This window comes from Amyelois transitella, chromosome 23, assembly GCF_032362555.1.
Source record: "Amyelois transitella isolate CPQ chromosome 23, ilAmyTran1.1, whole genome shotgun sequence".
NCBI classification, from domain to species: domain Eukaryota; kingdom Metazoa; phylum Arthropoda; class Insecta; order Lepidoptera; family Pyralidae; genus Amyelois; species Amyelois transitella.
In genome coordinates this window covers 783,707-805,117 of record NC_083526.1, presented here as the reverse complement: position 1 = coordinate 805,117, position 21,411 = coordinate 783,707, and the positions used below count along the sequence as shown (strand labels likewise).

The 21,411-nt window shown below is 35.4% G+C and overlaps 2 protein-coding genes across 3 annotated transcripts; both read left to right on the top strand.

Moving 5' to 3' along the window:
* The first annotated feature begins 87 nt into the window (after window positions 1–87).
* Window positions 88–9,262, top strand: LOC106140338 (uncharacterized). 2 transcript variants are annotated; one of them, XM_013341922.2, is made up of 6 exons: window positions 88–239; window positions 1,760–1,938; window positions 2,580–2,738; window positions 3,688–3,789; window positions 5,122–5,282; window positions 7,776–9,262. In XM_013341922.2, exons 1-6 carry the CDS (start codon window positions 197–199, stop codon window positions 7,879–7,881), a joined length of 750 nt encoding a protein of 249 aa, XP_013197376.2. In that variant the 5' UTR covers window positions 88–196; the 3' UTR covers window positions 7,882–9,262. The 2 variants fall into 2 exon arrangements, with proteins under 2 accessions (XP_013197376.2, XP_013197383.2); XM_013341929.2 differs by having other exon boundaries at window positions 150–235.
* Window positions 9,263–14,462: 5,200 nt separating this feature from the next.
* Window positions 14,463–20,932, top strand: LOC106139965 (cilia- and flagella-associated protein 206). Its single transcript, XM_013341481.2, has 12 exons — window positions 14,463–14,670; window positions 15,044–15,285; window positions 15,586–15,763; window positions 15,989–16,163; window positions 16,463–16,655; window positions 17,167–17,337; window positions 18,034–18,150; window positions 18,378–18,520; window positions 18,812–18,936; window positions 19,450–19,559; window positions 20,073–20,301; window positions 20,817–20,932. The coding sequence occupies exons 1-12, from the start codon at window positions 14,463–14,465 to the stop codon at window positions 20,930–20,932; spliced, it is 2,007 nt and encodes a 668-aa protein (XP_013196935.2).
* Window positions 20,933–21,411: the final 479 nt, after the last annotated feature.

The window sequence follows — 21,411 nt, the reverse complement described above, 5'->3', positions numbered from 1 at the left end:
TTTTGTATAAATTATGCATTTGTTTCGCATGAATCCATTCTGAAAGCCGATTGGTGCATTGAGTTTAGCCGAAATTTTCCGAAGCTGTGATCGGTCAATTTCGTGATGACGCCGTGTGCACCCAGTACATAGGTATAATTATTGTGTGGCTTTCTATTGGTACGAGCAAGCGTAAAATTTACTTTGATATTGCAAAATGGAGAAGCCTAATAAAGAAACACTAAAGTTGGAGATCGTAAGTAAGTTATCAGTTGTATAACACAGTAAATACCTTTTGAGCTATAAAATTATGTTTTGTTGGTAATTTCAACTCAAAATCTTTGGCCTGTATATGCCCAGGGGCCGCGCGTAATGGCTTCGTACGAGGTACTCCTGTGAAACTTGGAATTTTCGTACCTTTTAATTGAAATATCTCTGATAGTATGATGTTTATAACGAAATGTTTCAGGTGAAAGTTTTTCGATATTTTATTGCGAATGTTCTGGTATGCAAGGCATTGTTCAATAATTCCCAATAAAGTCTGCTTACTGATGGTTTATTTTTATGCTACGCGTAAGAGACCTCCACGTATGTAGCGACGAAATGGCGGACCACTTTAATTAATGCATTATTGAAAATGACGCGCAAAACCTTTCTGAAAAGGTATTACTTGAAAAATTTTGAAGAAAGTCTATTACTTTCTATGTAAATGAGCATTTTATTTTATTAATTTGTTTGGTCAATTTTCTCTTGGCGGCCATGGTTGCGTTCCGTAACGCACATCGATCGGCGAGAGACTTTCCTTTGTTCTTGCTTCACTACGTTATGTACGAGTTCTTCACTTGTAATTCTTATGTTGGCTTTGATACTTTTTATTGTGTGTCTACATGGAACGAAACGTCTCTTTATCTTTATTCTCCCTCAGTAGGTACTACAATCAAAGAGAATAAAACCAATACGGTTTTAACTACAATACAAGGCAAGGCATGGAGTTAGCGTTATTAAACTATCGATAGAAGATCTTGAAAATCATCCATTTACTAAAATTGCTGATAGTACCTACCTATAGATGGTTGTCGATATTGTTCGATGTCAATAGCAAGCCGTGGAACCGATACCAAAAATACCGGTTATGTATCGGTAATTGAAGGTTCTTTTCGTTTCGGTACTTGGATACCTGTTACAGATGAGTACCGGTACCCAGTTTAGATTATTCATTACTAGACCTGCCTTTGCTCATTTTCTTGATGACAAATTAACAAAATCACTTTTATTTTCCACGTAACGCTCGATGTGCATGCGCGTTTAGTGAATTATTTCGATAGGAATATTTAGTTAGTACCGTTACTGGCCACAAAATAATATCGGTACCGGCAGTACAGGTACTACATCTGGTACCGGTATCACATTAGGGTCAGTAGTAACACCCGCCATTTTTAACATACATAGACGACATAAAATCATGTCTTTAATTCTTACGGCGTAGACAAGATCCAACAGTCTCCCAAACACTGAAAGGTCACATTTATTTGTATGACTTAATGGTCATATTGAGGTCAAAATAGTGACAGGTTGCTATGCTAGCCTAACGTCTACAAGAAGAATCCCAATTTTATTAGCCTCTCCCTTATTCGCCTTTAACGACATCCACGGAAAGTATATCGCGTGGTCCTATTCTGAAGTGCCTCAATCCACACACAGGTTCCTATTGCCTAGAAGTAGAAAAAGTATGTGATATAAATATTATAATAATAAAAAAAAATGAACCTCTATCCCACAGAGATCTTGAAAAATGCTGACTTCTCGAAGACATCCACCAAGAAGGTCATACAGAAGTTGGAGGAGGTGTTTCAATGTGACCTGACAGACAGGAGGAAGATGATTGACGCAATAGTCATAGAGTATGTGAATGACCACTTCCCTGAAGGGGAGGAGGAGAACGAGCAAGATGATGAAGAGGTATTATTGCCCATCACAAAATAGAACCATACATAAAAAAATACATACATACATATAGTCACGTCTATATCCCTTGCGGGGTAGACAGAGCCAACAGTCTTGAATGGCTGACAGGCCACATACCCCTTTATTGGCTTGACGATAGATGTTCAGCTGTATGGCTCAATGATGGAATTGAGAATAAATAGTGACAGGTTGCCAGCCCATCACCTACTTAAAGAAAACCAAGCTTATTAGCCATTCCCTTAGTCGCCGTCCATGGGAAAGATATGGAATGTATTATTTATTTATTTATTTTAACTTCATTGCACAAAATACAAATGTATAGCACAATAGGCGGACTTATGCTGGAAGCATTATCTACCAGTCAACCATTGGGTCTGACAGAGAACTTTGTGGGGTTAAACTAAATAAGTATACCTATTTATACCTACACAAAATATAAAATAAAATAATTATAAAATATACATACATAAAAACTACGATAGATAAACAATATACATAAATAAATAGGTGCAGCGATTACCGAAATGAGTGAAAAGGCTTATTATTAGTATTAAATACCCTCGCGACTGTGATTTGAAACTAGAACGACTTGGGGATGTCCTGATGGATTAAAGAAGATAATTTTCTTTCTCCAGGACGATGATGATGATGATGAAGAAGAAGAAGAAGAAAAACCGAAGCGTGCACCGACCAAACGCGCCGCCCCCGCCTCCAAGCGGCCCGCTAAGAAACAGAAGCAATCTTCTGACGAAGAAGATGAAGAGGCCAGTGGGAGTGAGAGTGACTATGAGAAGGTAATATATAGTATAAATATCCCTTTCAGGGTAGACAGAGTCAGCAGTCTTAAAAAGACTGAAAACTGCTTTCCAGAGGATGTTGAGTCGGGCGTTGTTTATTCAAATTCAAAATTTTTATTAATTTTTATGGGACATTTCAACATCGCTTTAATAATTGTCTTATATTTTGGTTTGAAACAAGAAACGATTGACGTCAAATAAATAACTTTAAACCAAGTTTAATGCCGCCCCCAAAAAGTTAGTGCAGAAGAAGCGGTAACAAACTGCACTGTAGCATTTTGTTCATCATCATATATGTAATTGCAATTCTAAAATATCTGCTTACGCGATTTAGAGTTATCGCTGTTATTGGCTAATAAAAAATCGAATACAACAATGAGTCAGTCAGTTTGTAGACTTGATTTTTAAAACGTGCATATTTAAATTTACCTAAATGAATGCGACCTTGCGAAAAATTCACATATATGTATTGTCAAAAGAATAACCTTACAATATATTATGCCTCCGAAAAGTTGTTATTGTGAATAGCTACTATTTTTATAGATAAATTTTATTTGAGCCTCAATTTGACTGATGGAAGTACAAGTAAACTTTGTGAGTAATATGATACTACATTCCATTGAAGAAACTGACTCAATTTATTGTATGTTGTACTAATACGTACATACATAAAATCACGCCTCTTTCCCGGAGGGGTAGGCAGAGACTACCTCTTTCCACTTGCCACGATCTCTGCATACTTCCTTCGCTTCATCCACATTCATAACTCTCTTCATGCAGGCTCGGCGGTTTCGGGTACTTTTGACCTGACCCTTTACCAGGACGTCCTTAATTTGATCAAGATACGTTCGTCTCGGTCTTCCCACTCCGACCTTTCCCTCCACACCCTCCATGTATATCTGCTTAGTCAACCTGTACAAATATGTATATAAAATGCTTATTTCAGGAGAAACCCAAAAAGAAGAAAGGAAAGAAGAAGGACTCAGATGGTGACTTCGATAGCGATTGGGCCAAGAAGGAGAAGAAGAAGGCTCCCAAGGGGAAAAAGGTGAGAATGAACTATATAAATTCTCCGTGTGGTTCCCGGCACCAACATAAAAAAGAATAGGACCACTCCATCTCGTTTCCCATGGATGTCGTAAGAGGCGACTAAGGGATGGGCTTATAAACTTGCGATTCTCGTTTTAGCCGACGGGTTAGCCAACCTGTCACTATTTTAATCTCAATTCTATTATAAAGCCAAACAGCTGAACGTTCTATTCTCTGGTGTTTCATTTATTTATTTGGGCAGTAAAAGACATGTTGATTTATCAATTTGAATTGGTTTGTATGTTATTTTTTTGTTTGTTATTTGTTAATAATACATACATATGGTCACGTCTATATCCCTTGCGGGGTAGACAGAGCCAGAGAGAACAGTCTTGAAAAGACTGATAGGCCACGTTCAGCTATTTGGCTTGACAATAGAATTGAGAGAGCTCCGGTGTCACAGACAAGCGTACCTACTACTACATAGGCCGTCAAATACATATCTATACTAATCTTATAAAGCTGACGAGTTTGTTTGTTTGTTTGTTTGAACGCGCAAATCTCAGGAACTACAGGTTCAAAATGAAGAATTCTTTTTGTGTTGAATAGACCATTTATCGAGGAAGGTTTTAGGCTATTTAACATCACGCTTCAACTTTTAGGAGCGAAAAAATAATGGAAAATACGAAAAAAACGGGATAATTATTAATAATTATATAAAAAAAAAATTATATAATATATAATGCCCAAAATAACTATTCCACGCGGACGAAGTCGCGGGCACAGCTAGTATATAGGTGCGAAGCGTGCGAAGGTGCGCGCCTTTTTAACAAGATACCTTCTGATATCAAAAATATTACCTCGTTCGATGTATTCAGGAAACAATTAGCTGAGCACATAATCTCAATTCACTGAACTTTTGCGATTATATTTCGATTATTAGCGTGGCAACGAACTTATGTATTATTATTTCTTTGTATTTTATGTTCTTATGTAAGTGATGTACAATATGTCTTTATAAGAATAAAAGTCTATAAACATAACCATATATCTTTTTTTTTTTTTAAATAAATATATATGGGACAAATTACACTGATTGAGTTAGCCTCGAAGTAAGTTCGAAACTTGTGTTACGAGATACTAACTCAACGATACTATATTTTATAATAAATACTTATATAGATAAACATCCAAGACCCAGGGCAATCAGAAAAAGTTCTTTTCTCATCATGCCCTGGCCGGGATTCGAACCCGGGACCTCCGGTGTCACAGACAAGCGTACTACCGCTGCGCCACAGAGGCCGACTATATAACTATATATATGTTTGTTTGTCTGTCTGTCTGCGTGCAGGCGGGCGCTGGGCGCGGCAAGGGCGGCGGCTACACGCGCGCGTACACGCTGTCGCCCGCGCTGGCCGAGCTGGTGGGCGCCGAGCGCATGCCGCGCCACGAGGTGGTCAAGCGCGTGTGGGCCATCATCAAGGAGAAGAAGCTGTACGACCCCAACAACAGGTGAGCGGGGAGTAGGGTTGCCAACCGTACTCTAAAATAGAGTATTGTCCTCTATATCATGTAGGCGTACTCTATAATCTATAACACCAATAGAGTACGCTTAAATACTCTTTTATTGCCAGTCTGTATTAATATACAAAATCTATGTAATCAGAATACTCTTTTTTGTAAGTCTGTACTCTTTATTTACCTCCTTTAAAATCAGATACACTCTATTTCTTCTAAAAAAAGTTGGCAACCCTAGCGGGGAGGTCTCAGCCTTACCTAGCCTCTGTATACACGGTGACTTTTAATTCAACTGCATAAATTTAACTGTTAAGTGTACTCATCTAAAGGATATTTAAAAACGTTGAAAGAAAATTAATAGTTCATATTTCAGAAAGTAGGAAAAAAAATAAAAGTATCAAAATCCACGATCCTAAATACGTCATATCACCCCGGCCGGCGGAAAAGCGACGCGTAAGATTCAGAGGTCAACGACACAATTCATTCGGCTGAGCGATTTCGACAACTCTGTACTTTACTTGATCTTGATATTAGAAAAATAATTTTTTTTTTCACACATTTATTTACATGTTTAGTTTTAATTTCTTTTTGTAGTATTGGTCTTTAATAAAGCGTGTGACGTAGTTTTTGAGGGTTTTTTAAATGTGAAAATGATGACGTTTAATTTAAATAAAAATAGGCTCAAACAGCTCAGAAGCATGGGTATAGTCTATGTTTAAAAGGATGCAGTTGTTTTAAATGTCACCCAGTATAATATTGTTAGTTGGATAAAAACTTATGTAAGGTTGACTAAGCAGATATACAAGGTGTAGGGAAAGGTCGGAGTGGGAAGACCTGGACGAACGTATCTTGATCGAATTAAGGACGTCCTGGTAAAGGGTCAGGTCAAAAGTATATCACTACATACATTTTGTCTGTAGTCCCTTCGTATGCATAAAACTTTAAAACTACGCAACGGATTTTGATGCGGTTTTCACTAATAGAAAGAGTATTTTCTCCGACAGGTTTTTATATATAATTGAAATACATTGAAACTATATTAGCTGAGTTATAGCGATTTATGTCCAAGAAGTCAGAAAAAAAATCTAATTGAAGATTGCATTTGTGCGTGCGCCGCTTATACCGTTGGATACAAGTAAGAACAATGTATAGTAAAAACATTGGTCTTTATTAGTTCTACAAAAAAGTCCGCGATGACATATATCCAGCTTTTTTATTTAAGTCACAAAAACTACTTTTCTGTATTAAAAAAACATTTAATTCGTTGGGTGATGTTTAACTGGTGATATAACCAATAATACATATATCCTTATCAAAATAAGTAAGTTCATCATCACGAGCATTTAATTTAGATTATTTTTGCAGTTTACAGTGTGTTATTTAGACATATAGTTTAGGAGATATCACGATATTAGTATTGCGGCACGGTACGGGCCGGCCGCGGCGGCGGGGGCAGCGTCCCTATAAAGAGTCACAGAAACCAAAAAACATTTTAATATTTTAAACGCGGTTAAGGGAAAGAGAAGTTAGTGTGAATTGAAAATTAGTATCCAATATGTGTTGGTGCGTTGACTGTATTTGTCGAAGTAGCGGGATACACGCAAACGAAGTTGCGCGGGTCAGCTAGTACATATATAAGTAGAGCTTGCATGAAGAGAGTTATGAATGAGGATGAAGCGAAGGAAGTATGCAGAGATCGTGGCAAGTGGAAAGAAGTAGTCTGTGCCTACCCTATCATAAAATCACACCTACCCCTCCGGGAAAGAGGTGTGATTTTATGATGATGAAAACTTATGTAGCAAGTGAGAAATGCTGTAAACAAATGTTGGTGAACCCAAATAATTTAATATATAAATATTATTAAGCTGATGAGTTTGTTTGTTTGTTTGTTTGAACAGGCTAAACTCAGGAAATAGTAGTTCGAATTGAAATTATTTTTGCGTTGAATAGACCATTCGTCGAGGGACAATTATAAGGAGCAAAGAAATAATGAAATATGTGAAATAAACGGGGAAAATTATTCATCCTTGGGGACTTCATTGATGCACAAAATAACTATTTCACACGGATAAAGTCGCAGGCACAGATAGTATTACATAAGTTTGAAGGAACACTCTCAACTTAGTATTAGTAAGTTAATAAGTTTTAATTAAGTTAATAAGTTTTAATTAAGTTAATAAGTTCTAATTAAGTTAATATCTTCTAATTAAGTTAATAAGTTCTAATTAAGTTAATAAGTTCTAGTTAAGTCAATAAGTTCTAATTAAGTTCATAAATTTCTTCTAAATGATAGAATTGAGATTCAAACAGGTTGCTACCCTATCGCCTAAAAGAAAAATCCCTAGTTTATAAATTCGCCTTTTACAATATCAATGGGAAACAGATGTAGTGGTCCTATTCTTTTTTCTATTGGTGCCGGGAACCACACGGCATTATTCTTGACAATTTTTTATGTATTTAATTAATCGTATTATCTTTTTTTTCCAGGCAATTCGCGATATGCGACGATGCTCTTTACAAGGTGATCGGTACAAAACGTTTCCGCACATTTGGTATGATGAAATACCTTAAAACTCATTTCCTCGACGACTAAATGAGCACCTAGATTAGTGGAATCCATAAAAAGAGAACCAGTTATATGTCGTATTTTATCCTTATTGGTTCATCGCTTTTTATTTCTTGTGAATTTATAATGTATTTTCTAATAAGAGGGAGATGTTTAATGGTATGGTATGGTTTAGGGGTAGTCCGTATGATTCATACATACATATAGTCTTTATCCTTTACGGGGTAGACAGACTTACTCGTTTAATGCTGTTTAGTATACAGCAAAATTTTATTTTGTGTTATCTTAAAAAACCATCACATTTATCAATGTTTTTGAAAATGTGAATCTTTGGAACTTAAAGGAAATTGGCATTTATTTTTGTTTCTACGAACCTACCTAAACCTAGACTAGACCAATTAAGATGCTCATGAAGTTTAATTGTCTTGATGTAAAGTTTTTTTTAGTGATGAAACTTTTTACCTTATGTAAAGACAAGACACACATTTACTTCACTATATTTATATTAATTTTCTTCTTAATTTGCTGTGATATCTTTTTATGGATTGTAATTATATAAGCCAATCACGAGATGGCATTAGAACGTCCTTAAAATCTTCCATCGCGTTCAAAACGTATGCAATTTTACATGATTAAGTATTAATATCAATAATACCAATATTTTTATTTTTATTTTTTAATCTGCGTAAATAAGCTAGTTGACGAATTTTTGACTTATATCTTATTCCATAGAATAAATGAGTATTTACTACATTTTTTGGCGTACTAACATAAAAGACACACACAACAACGCAGGATTAATTTTAAAATCCAATTTAAAAATTGTGTTTTTTGTTTTTAATTCGAAACGCCGAAAACGCTGTCGGCCATGATGTGACGTCATTCAACTTGTAAACAAATGAACGTCATCCATATGTGGTGTTTCTAAAATTCTTAATTCTTCGAGAAATACTCCTAATTAAGTTCTTGGTTTTATTGAAAAACAATAATAATAATCATCAGTTTCTAACTGAATGGTAAATAACTTTAGTACCTACTTTGTTCACTGTCTTGATACATACTTAACCTAAAAAATGAATTACAAAAAAAAAAAACAACTTTCAGATACAGTAAAGTTGTTAACTAAGTAGGTAGTTACATCAAAGTGATCTTCGCAAAAATACATTTAGAGTTACAGTCGATAAAGATTCATGATCCCTTTGAGCTAGTCTTAACCATGCGTTACGTATATTATTATGTGTTTCACTAGGTACCTACTCGAATCCACAACTATTCTGGGGTCTTTATCGATTTGTTTTTGCATTCTTTGTCGATACTACAACGATAATTACTATATTTTTCATGTACACTAGTAGAAGTCATGTTTTAAATTTAAACTTGGGAGGTTATGCACGACAAATGTTTGTTTACAATTGAGTCTACTAGAATCAAAAACAGCAATGTCCCTTTTAGAGTATTTTCACAAATAATAATAATTTGATTATAAATTATTCGCTTGTTATAGGTAACTGTAATTTTTGTGAATGGCTGCAGATATCTCCTGGATGTTACATTATATCTAAAATTATGGACTTTGTAATGTTACTACAGTTAAATTAATTAAAACAGTTGGGACATTGCGGGTTTTGAGACATACAAGTGGATTTTGCTGTCTCTGTTTCATACGCTTGTTGGACATTGCTAATTTTGAAACATACCTATTCTCAATGTAATCTGCTAAAAAGTTTTGATCCTTGAGTAGTTTGCATACATAAAGCTACAAAACTATTATGTCCAATTTACCAACTTTATCACTGTATCCTTACTAATATTAATGCCAAAGTGTATATGTATGTATGTATGTTCCTTTTTCACGGCTAAACGGCTGAACCGATTTCGATTACTAATATTATAATTGTGAAAGTGTGTATGTATGTATGTTTGTTCCTTTTTCACAGCTGAACGGCTGAACCGATTTCGATGAATTTTATAATAGGTTGTATTGTACCACAGAGATGGACATAGGCTACTTTAAATTCCAAAAAATAAGTGGGTGGGGTTGTAGGGGGGGTTGAAGTTTGAATGGGATTTTGTACAATATTCGTCCTATGCATCTGAATACTACGCGTTGGTCCCGGCTGTCATCATAGATGGCAGTCGTTAAGCCATGTCAGATGCCTTTAGGCGGCTTGAAAAAACCACCCAAACCATGTTGGCCACTTACACACACGAAAAACAAACAAACAATACTACGCTTAGGTTAATGTTTATTTTGAGCATAAGTACTAAAACTAAATAATTAATGACGGCAGCTCTTCTTGAAGTTCGCACATTGACTCTTCAGGGTTATCATCGTCACCTTCATTTACCAAAATTTCTTGTGGTACCACATTAGCAAAATATACCAAATTAGGGAAGCTTCGCCAATCGTCACCATAATGAGTCTTAAGTAATTTGCTGACATCCCTAAGTTTTAAGGGTTTTACATCAACTCCCTTTGTAATCATACGTGGTGCAATCATTGCAGATGTTTTATTTTTTTTGCAAACACTTTTATATTGGCCTAAGTCTTGTCTGTAGTGTAGTTCTCCTCGAAGACCAACCATATCACTAGATCTGCTGGCCCTCTTTAAATAAAATCTTTTACATTTAGAAAAAGGCACATGCCAGGTTCCAATATTTTTAAATATATCTTTTACCGTGCTTTTCCAGTCAAAGATTTGACATGTTCTTCCTACATTGATAACCGTTGCATGTTGACTTATGACGTCTATATATTCATTCGGATTTAATATATTTTCCATTTTTCGCAGTTGTTTTTCAATACGAGCAAAGACTCGGTCAGCAGGAAGAAACGAGTGTCCCACTACAGGGAACACAATTTCTACAATCTTTATATGCATTGGTGCATTATGAATTAACCATTTTGAAAGCATTGCTATTAAAATTGAGTTCTTATTTTGTCCGCCGCAACCGTCGGCCATAATCCGAAGGGTTTTACATTCTGGTGTAAAAACAGTGTTAGATAATTGATGATAAACAGCAGATGAAATTAAATTTGCATCTTTTGCAAATTCATCTTCGGTCCAGCAGTAACTAAAAACATTTTTACTTGTTAATGGTGATTTCGAATTGCCTTCTACAATTGTGAAATTAAAAAAATATAGCTGTCTCGAATAGTATGTACTTTGGTCGGGAATTTTTGGTAAAACCATATTTTTCTGGCAATCGAAAGATATTATTTTAATTGAAGGATCTTCTGCCTTTAACATATTAAAAAATGCTTTGGCACGTCTCTTGTGCACAGTTTTTTGCACCATTAACTGATTTTTATCAGTCTCATTCGCCACTTTAATTTTCTCGGACAGTTGCAAGCATGTAGAACATGCATCAACACGTGGTGTGCCAAATCCCAAATTAAAACAAGTATTAAATATGTTACGGAAATATAAGGCTTTAACTTTCAGATTATCAGCTGATTGAGCATTGTACATTTTAGCCATTTTATTTATCGATAATTCTGACGGCAAATACATACGCTTAGTATTGCCTCTACAATAATGCGCCTCAGAACATTTAAATGATTTTATAAATGAAATAACACTTCGTTTTTTTTCGATGTACTTATGTGACTTATGGTCACCACCACGTTTTTCTTTCGGGACTTCTCCTTTTAAGTAATAATTCTTTATCACATTTTCTATCCGATATCTTTTTATATGCAATGTTTGCAAAAAAGCTTTTTGGCAAACGAACACCATCTTTTTTTGAGATCTACAATAAATCCTGTACATCCTTTGCATTTCTCTAGGTTTATAATGCATAGAATTAGACCTAGGACGACGGCGTTTTGTTTGTACAGCTACTACATGTTTGAGTATGAACAAATCTTGTTTAACTTTATCCGTTACAGCATAAAACGATCCATGAAAAGACTGCAGATCATTCATACTAATATCAGAGCATTGCAGCTTTTTGTCTTTATGTAAACATGACGGTTTAACAGGTAAGTCCTTTGCAGTGTACCTGGAACAACAAAGTTTGAGGACTGTAGATATTTAGTCTCTTTTTATTAAAACACATTTAACAGGTTTGATATCATAAAATATCACCAAACTATTATAACCGACGAATAATATCCAAAAAATTTGGCATACGTATTTTTTTGTCATTTAAACAAAAATTGAGAGAGATAGATAGAGACGAGTGAAAGAATAGGGGAGGCCGTTGCCCAACAGTGGGAACCAACATCAACAGGCTAGGAAAAAAAAAGCAAAAATTGACCTATTAAACTTTGAGCATATTTTTTTTTCGGTCGTTTTATGAAACTTTATCAGGCTATATCTTTATATATTATTGTCTAAATGACAAAAGAAAAAATACTTGTCTCATATTTTTTGATGATCTAAAGACGGACTAATAAAAAAATAGCCAAGAAGGTACCCAATTTAAAATAAAAAGTGTGTAGAAATGTTGATAAGAGTCAAAGTGTGTAAGTAACGTAAAGTACGTAAGTAAGTTAAAAGTACTGCATTTGGGGGTACACGCTTTGAAGATGGGTTGGCAAACACATTTATATACGTACTTCATCATCGACATATTTTTTTTAAATACATGTAAATTCAAGTATCAAAGCTACGTAGTTCAACTATACTTACCGGTAAATTTTTTCCTTGTTTTTCTTCCAATTTGCACTATCAACTCTTCGTTTCCTTGCATTTTTATTGTCAACCACTTGTGGATAACATTCCATAGTTTATATTCAACGATATTTTATAACTCTCAAATCAGTCTTTGAACTTAAAAAATTAAATTAGCCGAGCGCACTGCTTACGATAGACACCAAAATCCGCCATACTGTTTTACGGACCGCGGTCGATCGTGATTGGCTGTAATGGACAATGCTAGTTCGGATACATACGCGAGCGGACAATGCTGATATTGTTGCAAACATTTTTGGTTTTTATGGACATTGCGGTTTTTGATTCTAGTAGACTCAATTAGTATGACGTCAGGACATAGACTAATATGGCGGACACCGTTTTCGTTCGTTTAAGAAAAGCAAATTTTAAATTACAATTTTGAGGTTTCATAGGTGGCAAAGAAATATATAGTAATAATTTCTTTGGTTTATTAGAACAAATATTAACTATTTGAGACCCATTTAAAAAAAAAGTCAACTAGCCTATTACGCATAATGACAAAAGAGAATATGAATTGGCCACACTTTCGCAAAATGTCTGAAATTTACTGGATTGGCCGAATTGGAAATTGAATTGTTCTGTTTATGTTTTTCCAGAAAAACATAATTGGAAATTATTTATTAAGTATAGGGTAATTGTTAAGAATAGTACAGGTTATTGTGTACAAAATGTATGATTGTATGAAGCTGATGTTAAAACTCAATACACTTTAATATCTTGGGGGGTTATTATTTGGTTAAGATTCAAAATATCCCTAATCAGTGGCCTTACCACTGATTAGGGATATTTTGAATCTTATTCTGAAAATAAATTTGTTTCAATCAAAAAGAAGCAAGTTAAGTTCCTATTGCTAGTCAGTACTTTAGGCAGGATTGTATGAACAGGTGAGCCATCTTTGAGCATTTGGTCGTCAAAATAATTCAATATGGAATCGTCTTTGACGTTATCTTTTCTCAACACAACGTGCTAATTCTATGTTGATGAAAAAAAAATCATGTTGACAGGTCATAAAATGGGATTTAGTTGACCCATGCTATTTTTAGATTCGCAAAACGACAAGATCAAACCTTTATTCGCAAAATATATTTTTTTAATAAAATATTGGGCTTGGTTATAAAGATGATAGTGAGATATTTGTTAAGATATTGAAGTGTATTGAGTTAAATTGGTCGTAAGTGAATATGACATGTATATTTAGCGAGCTAGAGTCCTTGCAATGTGTCTGACATGATAAAATAAAATATTATACAAACCAACGCCTATTTTTTTTTATAGTTAGTTTAGAACACAGTGAACGTAGAAACATACGTCGTCATATAGTCACGTCTTTAACCCTCGCGGGGTAGACAGAGCCAACAATCTTGAAAAGACTGATAAGCCACGTTCAGCTGTTTGGCTTCATGATAGTAGAATTGACATTCAAAGTGACAGATTGCTAGCCCATCGTCTAAAAGAAGAATCCAGAGTTTATACGTAGACACAAACAAAATATTTAGCCCTTCTCACTTGAATGCAATATAAGTCTGGTGTTGTTCAATCAATAGTCAGTGTGCCGAAACCTTTTGATTTGTAAACTGATGCAAGAATGCCCAGATAGGACGTCCAGATTCAATATGAATTCATGTTATTTGTTGGCTTACTAATTCATTTTAATAAAGAAAGCAATTGTATTTTATTACTTCCTTTATTTGTGAGATGGAATATATGTATATTACCCCGCGACGCGGAATTTTCATCCCGGTAAAAACTAGTTCAATAGGTGGCGCTAAATTCGCGCGGGCGAAGCTAGTGAAACTATTTGGTAGAAACTATCTGACCTAATTTTGTCTATAAATCTATTACAGTTACCATGGTAACATTGGCTAATCAATCAAGTTTTTGCACACAATTTTGTAAGTACATAACAATTTTTATCTGCATTTTACAATGGCATGCACAGAAAACGTAATAAAAAACATAGCGAACGAAATAACAAGGAATTGCCAAGCTCAAAATGTGACTGTGGATCCGGAATTTGTGATATATCTTATAGAATTATTATTATTGAACCCAAAATATGGGAAACTGTTTTCGAAGACAATAAACAGGAATAATTTGCAGTATTTCGTGGAGGAATGCGTTTCTATGCTGATTCGTAAGTAAAAACTGGAATTATAGTGTCCGTGTGATTCCTGGCATTTTGCAATCGAATCACTCTATTTGCCGTGGATTTCGTGACGTGAAAGGCGACTTGGGGTAAACAGCACATTTAAAAAATTTAATGTGCGCCAGCTGCTTCTCTTGCCGCACTATTGTGAAAGTCAATTAAGGGAAAGGCTTGTAAACTTGGAACTTGTAAGTGATGGCTAATAAATTGTCACTAGGTATCTGAATCTCAATTACATACCTACTTTAAATTGACTAAATATTTTCGAGACAATCTGAATCCTTCATAAAGATAAAGGTCTTTGTAGTGATATAATTTTTTGTTCAAGGCGTCTTAATGGCAAAATAACATAAAATTTCAGGCGGAGAAACATCAATGAACACGCTCAAAATGCAGTTCATAATGCAAAAAAACTATGACAAACTTCAGAACCTTATTGACCACCATTTGGAGTCCATTGAGAAGTGCCTCCGACCACTGATGACGGAAATCTTGGATGAGGAACCGAGTTTTCAGGACGAGAACGAGTTTAAGAAGCTGTTTAGAAAGTTATCTATCTATATTATACTGAACAGCGGACTTGGAAACCCGGGGAATATTCATGTTCGTAGACGCACAATGATTAGTTTATGTGATTACTAATAAAAATGCTAAAGCGTTCACGGGCATATGCTCGTATACACGTAAAAACAATTAACTATTGAATAGATTTACGTAGACATTCGCAATAATTATTAAAAAATATATCACGGATTTGAATTTTGACGTTTTGCTACTAAGAAGTAGATTTTTAAGCGTTGCACTCTTGTGTTTTTGTCATTCAGTATAATCTGATCCCTACTAACATTTCATTATTATCCTTAGTCCTCACACGGGAAAACTAGAAAATAAATCAACTTACAGACTCTCAAAGAAGGCATGGCGGCTTTAGAAAGCGTGTTCACCCTGGACGATCTGGACGTGTTCGTGGGGCTCCCGAAACTGGAGAAGCACGCTCAGATTAAAGAGTTGCTGGAGATCGTGTCTGGTGTGAGGCTGTATAATAGGGATTGCAAGAAGGGCGGCGATGGCATACCTGATTGTAAGTTATCGTCAATTCACATTCTAAATTAAAATTCTTTTCATCAACATTAACAAAAGTCTTTCCTTTTTTGGTTCACCTCAGGGAAGATCTGAATATATATGTATAAGAGTATATTGACTGTTTGATTTTCATATCAACACAGACCGAACCGCTGGGTTAGATATGATTTGTAATCAAGGATTTTGTAAGGTGCCTACTTACATGTATTGGTTCAAATTACAGTACCATTCAACTTAGTGGACGCTGGCAAAGCGTGTGTCGCTTCTCTATCCAACTCCCTCATAACTGTGATGCAAAGGGTAAACAGTCTGACCACAGCGCTGGAAGATACCGTACACATCGAAGACGAGACTGGGAATGTGGTTATTGACCTAAAATCCACTCCAGATTTGACTATGTGAGTGCCTTCATTTCTTTTTAAATCGTGATGTATTAAGACACTTTCGGAATTCGACATATTTAAACATAATCGCAAAATTTAATAAATTATTTATATTTTTTAATGTTCATTTTCGCAAATGGTCACAACATTTGGAATATGTAGTACTTAAATGGCCAGTAGCGAAAGTGACGAACTACGAAAATGAGAAAGAGATACATCGCTAAAACGATAAGTAATTTCATAAAATTAAGAATTTTGACATTATGCGAAAATGACATATTTAGATTACTCGATATTTTGTCATTCTTTCACAGTGAAGACGTAAAAGAGATAATAGAACTTCTCTCCTTCTATCGCCAATATGAAGTTTTTACCCGCCGCTTGCTCTCCGATGTTCAGACGTTGGTTAGCAGCGCTAAACAGCACGTGGAGAGAGTAAGACTGGTTCTAGATGAAATACATAAAGCTGTCAAATATAAGAGCGCTGTGCCCGTTGCTACGGTCTTTGTAAGTTGTGTTGTGACATTTATATAAAATAATCACCCAGATTCATTACTTAAGAGTCACTTCTGATATAAAAAAAACCCTGGCATAAAGTGAAGAGATGGCATCTTTGTATTGAATGAAATTCGAACGGCAAAATTTTAAAAATTGTCGACATTTTATTTTATTTATTTATTTTTAGACATCAAAGGCCCATAAATACATACAGACATACATAGACCTTTTCCTTTATCACTATATTATTATATTTTCCGTTACCATTTGTTTTTACACGGGAATCGACGATACTGAAAAGCTAAATCTCAGATCACGCATAATGTCTAAGAATTAAAAAGAAATTATTCATACATAACGGTTTAATTTAATATTTCGACTGCTTGACAGAAAACGATTTTTGCAGGAAAGTGATACAGGAAATCTAGATACCTGGCAGACTGATTAAATCTTTAAGCGCTCTTCTCGTTTCCTGTCTATTATAAAGTGATGGCTATAAAATTAAAAATAACTGTTTCAGCCTCTATTCGCAAAATTATGGCAAGTTTGGCGTTCTATGCAGAACATTATGTATTTAATATCGACAGTGAACCGTCTCACGTCCAGTTTAGCAACGATACAAGACCAAATGAAGATACCCCATAATATTGTGGACAAAATGCTGCAAGGGAAAAACGTCATCTCCGATCAGGTTTGAATTATATATTAAATTACTTTCATCGCACATAGGACCCCCCACACTGGGCGTTTTTCGGGCGTAGTTGTGTTGCTAGCCTAAGCGGCGTGTAAGTACCTGTATGATGCATCAGAAACTAGTCTTTTAAATATACATATACAAATAAAACACATACTATACCATAATAGTTTGTGTTTCATATCTTATATATAAAATTGTCGTGTTATATAAAATTCTCGTGTTTTATAATATAAAATGTTCGATCCCGGTACTTCTCCGAAACAGCTTGACCGATTCTCATGAAATTTTGTGAGCATATTGAGGTCTGGGAATCAGCCAGCATCTATATTTTATACCCTTTACTGACAAGGGTTGTCCACCCTTAACATTTTTTTATAATATATATATTACTTCAAAATTATTTATATGGCAAAACAACGTTTGCCGTGACAGATTGTTACTTATATTATTGATTAAGAAAACCACCGTATAGCCTCGATTAAAGTGGACAAGATGGGGTTTTATTTAGGACCATTGTTAGGTCTAATGATTAAGGCTTTGTTAATAAGAAAGCTCTGGTTTTGATGAAGTGTGGGATACGTAACATTTTGAGATTGATTTAATTAACGAAGATATCTTTCTTTGCGTAGCTTCGTTAGATTTGATTCAAAAGCTTGTTAGTAAGTATATCAATGATCTTCTACATTACAGGATAGATTGAGCAACAAGATAAGTTTAGATGAACGTCTGTCGATGGCTTCTCTGACCAACTACGTAGCCTATTCCGAACAGGATATTTTGGGGATTGGACGAGAGAAGTCTACTCAAGTAATAATACTTGCTAACTTTTCTTACGTTATTTCCATTATTACTACTACAAATCTTCTTTGTAGCCATAATAAATCATTCCAATACATTGGTATCGCATACATTTTTACAGGATTTATCAAAATATTGGAAGCTACTGAACAAATTTTAGTGCCCAAATGAAATTGTATCAATCTTTCAACTTTTATTTTTGTAAATATCTAACTGACACCCGAATCTCCATTCAGTACCTAGGTTTCTGCGCAGTGTGCCTCAGCGTTGGCGCCCTTAACCCTGGGAACATGAAAGTCGGTTACATTAAGGCTCGAGGGAAGAGATACAGCTTTTGTACCGTCAAAATGGCCACCAGATTCAGCAAGAACCCTGACAGGTATGTTGGTATACTTAAGTTCACCACTACTACCCATGGTTCTAACAAACCCTCCGGATTTACGAGACAAATCATGTTCGGAGTGCACTGGTCTCGCGTTTGCTCTCTAACAGCACACCCTTTCTTGACTCCCTTCAAAATCTTTGAGTCTTATTAGTGATATATTCACTTTCAAAATGTTCTGTATTGTGTGACCTTTCAGTTTTTTTAAGACTTGTTCCTTCGTATATCCTACGAGGGATATGGACTAGATTATTTGAATATGTAAATATGATGTTATTCTTCATTCAGATACATAAACGAAGTGCTAGACTACGCCCGTAACAACCCACACGTGATCAACCTGTTGAACATTACGGAAGAGGTGCGCCAAGTCAGAGATGTGGACGTTTTAGTCGTCAAGTTTGTGCCGAAAAGTAAGTGAATGAATAATTCGAATATTTCTTACTCAGTGGAATCTTCGATCGCATAATTCTTTTTATTTGATTCTATTTCTGTTTAGTTTTGGTTATCACATAGGTACATACATAAATACATTATACTTACGTCTATTACCCTTGCGGGGTCGATATAGCCAATGGTTTTGAAAAGACTAAAATGCCACGTTCAACGTCCACTGATAGAATTGAGATTCAAATAGTGACACGTTGCCAGCTCATCGCCTATAAGAGCAATCCGAAGTTTATAAGCCTATCCCTTAGTCTCCTTTTACAACATCCATGGGAACGATATGGGAGCGGAAACCACACGACACAATTTGTTATCACACTTTACATTTGTTTTTTCCTAAATGAAATTTTGTAATGTAGGTTTTTTATTTACTATTTTGTCATTTTGCGACTCATGTCAAACACAAAACATTTTTACAAAACTTTGTTAACAAAAGTTTCCTATAAGTACCTACCGTTCTTAAATCCATGCTTTTGCAGTTATGGTTTTGGACAAAGACATACAAACAGAAACGCACCCGATAGACGAGTATATAGAGAAAGACTATACCTGGGACCTGTGGGAGTGGAAGAGACGAGCCTGCAAATGGGTAACTGTTTTTAAATAATTTATTGGGTAAATATATAAAGGTAGTGTGAATGGGACCGGTGGAGCGGGAAGGCATAAACGAACGCATCTTGATCAAATCGGAGACGTTTTGCAAAAGGTCTGGTCAAGAGTACCCGAACCTACAAGCTTGCATGAAAAGAGATACTTCTATCGCTTCATCCTCATGAAGCGATAGAAGAATGCAGGGATCGTGGCAAGTGGAAAGATTTAGTCTCTGCCTACCCCTTCGGGAAGGTAGCGTCATTTAAGTATATATTTATAATTTGTAGGGTCCTTTAAAATAGCAAAAACATCACACTTATTGGATAACGGCTTCCGTCTGTGATTTTTTTTCCAGGAATGATATCAAGTTGAAATGTAGAATATCAATTTACGCGTCTTTTTGGATTTGAATGAAATCGCTTTTGAACTTTTTTCTGTTGATAGGTACTGAATTTGTAAGACGACTTTTTTTCTTCCAATATTGAACAATAATTCGTGTTTACCATTCCAGGCTACCATAGTGAACTGCAAGACCCACTCCACTCAGACTAAATACAGCCACTTACGCTCAGAGATCCAGTGTCAAACCACGGAGCCTAGAGACAAATGCCTCCAGACTAAGAAGGAAACGGGCATGAACACAGTGCCAAATAACGTGTTCCTGTGGGGCTTGAGGGGGCAGCTGGGGTATGGTCAACATGCCATGGACCTGATTGTGCCTCATTCGGAAAAACTAGCAGGTACTGTGTCATTACTAGGTATAGAATTCAGACATACTATAAGACTATTGACTTTGTAAATACCGACGACCTTATTATTATTTCCATTCCAATTCTGAGATTTATTTGACAGCTTTACAACTGCGATGAAAATTGCGTGCGAACATCATTCCTTTACCTTAAAAAATCTGGTACTTAATATAAAGGATATTCTATTGCCCGCTAATAATCCAATTCGTATGCGCATTGGTTTAATTTAACACGACCATTCTACTATGTATGATAAAAGTTGTCTGCACAAATTCTTTACACAAAAGTTTTCGCAAAATGTCAAAAATCTCAAAATGACAATAATAGTTCACTTCAAAAACTGGCCGCTACTTTTACATTGTTTAGCAAAGAAGATTTCCGAGAATAATATACATATATTTTATTTCCTTCATACACAAACAAATAGTTAAAAAATGATTCTGTAAATTTTTAATTTCGTTCCTTACCTGTGCTCTCAATACAACTTTTATTTATATTTATTGCAGCCAAACCGGTGGACTATTGCGCTTGGCCCTGCATCTCATCGAGCGAATGCAGAGACGTCGCCGTTCAGGACGAACAAGACGATGATGAATTAGACATTCATAGTTTGGACGAATGAAAGTGTTAAGAAGTTTCTGAATAAAGTTTTAATGAGAAATTGTCTTTTTATTGTCTCTCGTCGTTGCGTGCGCTTCGGGGCCCGAGGTCCGCTTTCCGACCTTTTTTTATCAGGGCCGGAGTCCAATCAGAGGGCAAACGGAAGTCCTATCGTATACTAATAGCAGATTCGCAAAATGACTCAAGTCGCAAAATGACACAATTATTCTATTTTGTTTGCTTTCTAAAAAAAGCATAAACTTCTAAAAAAAACGCTTGTGGAGTTATAAACTCCGACAGACAGACTAAATATGTTATGTCTTTTCGAGACTGATTGCACAGCTTACTCGTAAGGAATAAAGACGTGAATATATGCATGTATGCAAGCGAAGCCGCTGTTAAAAACTAGAAGATATGTAGATATGGTCTATTTCTTTAGTGCTGGGAACCTCACGGCACAGATAGGGAATTATCACACACATTATCACATCTTCATCCTTT